This window comes from Ochlerotatus camptorhynchus, unplaced genomic scaffold (genome assembly GCF_037179485.1).
Source record: "Ochlerotatus camptorhynchus isolate MF236.1 unplaced genomic scaffold, CSIRO-AGI_Acam_v1.1 ptg000169l, whole genome shotgun sequence".
Taxonomy (NCBI): Eukaryota; Metazoa; Arthropoda; class Insecta; order Diptera; family Culicidae; genus Ochlerotatus; species Ochlerotatus camptorhynchus.
In genome coordinates, this window is record NW_027040659.1 from 641,573 (window position 1) to 647,500 (window position 5,928).

The 5,928-nt window shown below is 37.8% G+C and overlaps 2 protein-coding genes across 2 annotated transcripts in view; both read right to left on the bottom strand.

The window, feature by feature from the left end:
* Nucleotides 1–1,507: 1,507 nt before the first annotated feature.
* Nucleotides 1,508–2,701, bottom strand: LOC135701570 (GATA zinc finger domain-containing protein 10-like). The gene has a single exon (XM_065222414.1). The coding sequence runs from the start codon at nt 2,699–2,701 to the stop codon at nt 1,508–1,510; it is 1,194 nt and encodes a 397-aa protein (XP_065078486.1).
* Nucleotides 2,702–2,743: 42 nt separating this feature from the next.
* LOC135701590 (protein tweety-like) overlaps nt 2,744–5,928 on the bottom strand; it is a 23,064-nt gene continuing 19,879 nt past the window's right edge. The window contains exons 5-6 of the mRNA XM_065222431.1: nt 3,060–3,167; nt 2,744–2,993 (exon numbers count right to left, since the gene is read on the bottom strand). Of these exons, the coding sequence (XP_065078503.1) occupies nt 2,744–2,993; nt 3,060–3,167 (358 nt within the window). The remainder of the gene's footprint in view (nt 2,994–3,059; nt 3,168–5,928) is intronic.

Below are 5,928 nucleotides of genomic sequence, written 5' to 3' on the forward strand. Positions count from 1 at the left end.
CGTGTTTAAGTCTTCAAAATTCTACATAATTACTTGTCATGTTCTTATATGGTTTCATGATTTTTTCACCGAAGAGTTTCGTTCAATGTTATGCGCGTATGCCCTTCAAACTAAATGCTAAAAACTTTTGCTAGCTTGCATAAATTCCTTTCTCGTTTCGGTGTTACTAATAGATGCAACTAATTGAAGACCTCAGCCCGAATGCAAATGGCGATGTAGTGGTGGCTGTTAGAGCCGTCCTTGCACACTTCATGATTAACAATGGTTTTTGTTGTTGTTGCGTGAACAGTGTTGGTGATGCATTCGCACTATTCACATCCATGAAGTGTTTGTTGTATATTTGGTATATCTATGATATAGTTGTATGACTTTGTATTTCTTTGCTTTTAGTATTTGGTTGCACGATCTTCAATCAATATAAAAAATAATCATATACAACAGTTAATTACATTCCTACATTTAATATATTTAATTAAATATTTGGTTTAAGGGTACTCCCATTACAATATTTACGCATTTACTTCTAAAACTGCGCATTGGGAAATAAACTGTCTTTTTCTTCTGGGTTATTCGCTACAAAATCTCAGTTGTGTTTTTTTACTCTATACTGCAAATGATGCTATTGTTTGTTTCCGTAGATGTATCTTGTCTTAAGTTCTTATTTTTAATATCAATTACATTAATATGCATATCAAAAAGATTTAGTTTGGATTTAGTCAATTTGCTTCCAACATCGTGTTATGTCATTTCTTGTTGTTGATTTGCTTTAGTCTTTTGTCTAATTTCGTTTTTTTTTTTCGGTATAGTGGAAACATGGGGCTAATAAAAAAATTATAAGTGTATAGTTTGTAGTAGTTATTTGAGCAGGTTTTCACTTCTCAGACTAGAATTCATCCTTTGGCGTAAAATGTGAATAAAATAAATGAAAATGATGTCAACACCATTAAACTTGGTAACCAAACTAAAATCACTAGTTCTCGTGATGTACGATGATGGCGGTTGAAAATACGGTTGTTGATGAAAATCTGCACAACATGTCCTTAGGTTGTTATCCTTCACTTAGTATAGACACAAAAGCTTCGAATCAATCGAGTTTCTTTACTATACACTTGTTCCGTTATCAACTTACTTACTTACACTTACTGTGAAGGAAGTATGTCCATAAATCCACTTACTATATCTAAGAAACTTGCACATTTGATCGACCTATCATTTATACAAAGAAAGAAATTATACGTTCTAAAAAGGAACCCTATCCTGTGTAGTATCTACCGAGCTGGTCTCTAATTCCCCAATCGTATTGATCTGACCGTAATATTCGGAACTTCCCTCTGCTGGCAAGTTCCCACCAGACTAATCTTCATGTTTATCTCCTATGGAACCTAATAATTTAGTCCGCCTGTAACGATTTATTTTGATTTCTCATTCACCCTTCATTCATTGTTGAATCATCCGCTTAAGGAAAAGTAAAAATGCAACATCTATCACCGCTGCACTATTTAGCAGTCTACAGCTCTGTGACTGCATAGAAACTACTCTCGTCGCTATTATTAGTGGTATTCGTTGGGTTGTTGTTCATAATACTGCCATTATTACCATTACCGCCATTGCTACCACTATGGGCCGTACTGTGTGAGTTGGTAACTGCCTTGGTAGCGTAGATAACCTCTTTGGTGTCGTTTTTGATTTTGCTGGTATCCTCACTGGCGATCACTTCACCGTCATGATTCACCGGCGGCGGTGGAGGAGGTAGTAGATCCTCTTCTATCAGCTCTGGTGGCGGAGGAGGCAAAGGAAGGGATTGGATTTGGGATGCGATCATGGCGTTACTCATGTTTGTCGCTGGGGGTGGTGGTAGAGGATTGTTTGCCATGGTAACGGGGTTACCATTCGGTGTGTTTGCCATTTGTTGTTGTTGTTTTTGTTGTTGCGCTAGGGCCATTTTCTTTTTTTGAGCCTCAATTTCTAAGGCTTCGATTTTCGGTAAGGGAATGGCCTTCAGGGTAGCAAATTTACTGTGTTGGTCAATAAGTTTTCGTTTAACATAAATGTCATCTTTTAGTGCTTGCGGTTGATGTTGGGGTTGTTTAGGAATTTCCGGAAGCGGTGTATTAATAATAGACGGTAACGGCTTCGTCGTGGTAGCAGGCGTTGAATTAAAAGTGGTTTGGTTCTTTACTGCGTTTGTATTGTTTTTCATTGTTCCATAGTGATTTTGGATATTACTGGAATTCATTGTGTTGTTACCATTGTTATGACTAGTGTTATTACTATTATTATTGTTCGCATTATGATTGTTAGGATTTTTGAGTGTTGAACAAATGTAAATCTGTTTGTCGCGTTCACTGATGGAACTATCGTTGAGGCTTGGTATTGCTTGAACAGAGTCCAGTGCTTTCTGTGGATTCCGTAACGGTGGCAATGGTGGTGGAACTTCATCGCTGTAATGACTCTTATCGATTACCTTTCTGTTAATGGTCATGGTGTGACCAGGATGTTGAACATGGCGAGTATGCGGTGGCATATGCGGATGTTGCGGTTGTTGCTGTTGTTGCTGTTGTTGCGGTTGTTGCGGTTGTTGTTGTTGCTGTTGTTGCTGCTGCTGTTGTTGGTGCTGCTGCTGTAGATGCTGTTGATGTTGCATTTGCAGCTGCATCAGCTGTTGTTGTTGCTGATGGCTTAGCGTATGGTAGTGTTGCATATTCGGCGGGTGATATTTTTTATCGTTACAGGCGGCGTAACTTCAGTAAAAATCATTTGCGTCCAATGTCTTGCAGTGCTTGCTCAGAGTGGCGTATTTGCCATTGTTTGGTCCATGCATGTGGGTGGGACTATTGTTGTGAGATGGCAGTCGTCCAAGAGTGTGCGTTCCACCTTGCCTCATCATAGCCTGGTGATGATGGTGCAAATGAGCCTGCTGCTGAGGTGTCATTTCATGCTTTGAATTACGTGCTGGATGTGCCAGAGTTTGGGAACCGCTAATCACTGGTGGACTGTAATTAAAGCAATAATTTTATTTTGCATGTTCTGCAATAAATGCATTCAGTTTCTGAAAATACCCCTTATGGTGATTTGGCAGTGTTCTGGCATTCATATTCTGATGATTTTGAGGATGAAGTTGATGGGCTGATACGTATGATTGTTCTTCTACTTGAGCATAGTCGTTCCTATAATGAATGTAGGGTTTATATGTTTAATTTAAAGAGGACATACTTTTTAATTAAAGAATCGGAACCACTTAAAGTGTTTGAATAGTTTCAAAGTACAGTTACTTCAGCGTTTGTGCTCTTTCTTTAAGAATTGTATTAAGGTGTCGTGCAGTGCCATGATTTCACACCTTTCACTAACTTTTGTAATTTTTCGATTTTTTTTTCAAGCATTAGATGAGTTATCTCCAAAAATTCAGCTGCATGCTTACATATTAATGTTTCCCCTATTTTTTACATACAAATGATCAAAAATATTAGGATTTAACACGTAATTAAAAAAATAATTTAACGTTTTCGTAGTACACAAATACGTCAACTTTTTTTTACGTAGAACTACGTCTTTGTCGACTATTCTGGGGTGGAAATCAAAAAATATGTGTAGTAAAATAGTGTTAGGTTTTTAACGCTTGTAACTTTGTCATTTATAGATGAAAATAAAATCCAAATACGCCAATCGATAGGATATTACTTTACAAATCTGCCAAAATAAATACTTTTCCAATTAAAAAAACACTTTTGAAAAATGTGCAAATGATAATTTTATCACTATTTTCATGAAATATACGTTTTCCCCAAACACAGTCATCATAATCGAGTACCATTTGGTTGCACTGCTTGAACCTAAAAAGATATAAACAGCGCTGCTGTCGTGCCTCTGCTTATTACCGCTTTGGACGGTGTGACACTGGGTCCTGCAGCAAGCAGGATCAAGTCAGCGGTTAAGGTGGTGTTATGCGGATTTGGTAGCGCTAGTGTACTAGCACTGTGCAAAAAAGTAGCCAGCATAATGTAAGCAGGGCATCAACGTCTACAAAAATGTGCTAGTTGGGTAGTACATTAGCGCTAATATATTAGCACAGATGTTAACCACCCCTAGAGGAGTGGTGGCGTGACCTTGACAACCCGCGATGGGGTCGAACGAGACTTGGGTTCCACTAGTCGACACGTGGAAATTATTTATACAAAACACCCCCTATCCCCTATAATAACAATCTGAAAAGACATGAACTTTGAAGATCCCTTTTTTTCCCATAAATAACAATTTACAAACTACAAATAAGTAAAATTAATTCCATTAATGTTTACCCGCTTCTGGGCAGAAAGCCAAAACATTCAAATTTGAGAAAAAAATCGCTCACGATGATGATATTCTGTTTGTGATTTATCAACAACTGACTGTAAAACATATCTGGTACCTCTATATATGCAATTAGATTAACATCAGAAGTTCATCCTTTTTTACATATTCTGCACATAAGATACTTTCTGCCCCGCCCTATTTATAAAAAAAAACGGCGGGAAATCCTGTCAGGGGCGGAGCTTTGAAGCTATTTTTTGTACAAAAAATATGAAAAGGGATGGACTTCGGATGTTATTTTAATTGCATAAGAGGTATCAGATATGTTTTACAGTAAGTTGGATGCGAAGAATCGTCAGACAGACGATTCTCCGAAACGACCCAAGACCGCTGCACAGAGAGTTCGGTGTTATCAAGCCTTCGGCTTGTTTACACTTTCCTATGCGCGCATCAACATCCCTGGGCACTGGTATAACCTTAAGGATTGCTTAACTTCAACCACGTCACAGGACTTGTCTGTATATTTACATTTTGAAAGATGCACACTGGTGATGCTAGTTGTGATGTAGCGGACCAAAAGTTTGTTAGAATTTAACTACAAAAACAAATTAAATAATTATGTAGTTTAGAATTATGATTTTAACAATGAATTATTGTTTCCTAATAATTGAGTCTAACGGCTGCAAAAAATAGAAAGATTTATTTATTATTATTCATTTGGATCAACACTTTTGGAATGCGACATCAAACAGGTACGTACTACCTTTGAATTTGGCTTGATCGAGTGGCGATTTTCTTTTTTTTTTAGATCAAGACGATGAAGTTTTGAAGAAGACAACGATCATAAATCACAGGGAAGATAAAAGTTGGTCGCCGTATTACACCTGGAAAACTAGTGTGAAACAGAATATCAAGAGATCGGGCCATTCTTTGAATTTCTGGAAAGAGCTGGCAAATAACAGAAAACAATTTCAAAACGCCACTACAATGATTGAATCTGTGTACGAAGCGAGCGATGAAACAGTATCAGACGATAGCATCAACGATGACCTTTACCCAACGAAATTCGAGGGATTCCCTGATGAGGAAATAAACGCCATGCTGGGATTTTCATCTCATCGTCAGACCTATAGAGGCGGTGTCACAACCCTTAAATTATGTTTTTTAGAATAATTTGAAAAAAGTTGAGCACGTTATAGGTACCTTTATACTATTAGCATAGATGTAGCTCTAAGATCAGAAGGTATTGAAGAAACGTGCTAAACTTTTTGATTCAGCTCTGGTACTACCTTCGGTCCCATTCTAATCGATGCACCCCTCGAAACATACACACTTAGTTTTTTTTTGCCGAGGTGGGCACCACCGAGCAACTCGGCATTTTATTTTGCTGGATCTCAGTGGAAAACTTGCGGAGATTCAGTAACAAACGGGAATTTTTGCCGAGATCTCAGCTAACAAACATAAACTTTGCTGAATCTCTGCAAATTTTTCACTGAGATCCAGTAAAATAAAATGCTGAGCTGCTCCGTGGTGCCCATCTCGGCAAAAAATCTAAGTGTGTAGATCTACCATAGGGAAATCCACGAAACCCTCATTTTATCTGTCAAACTTTCATAGCGAATCAAAACAAACATTGTGTAG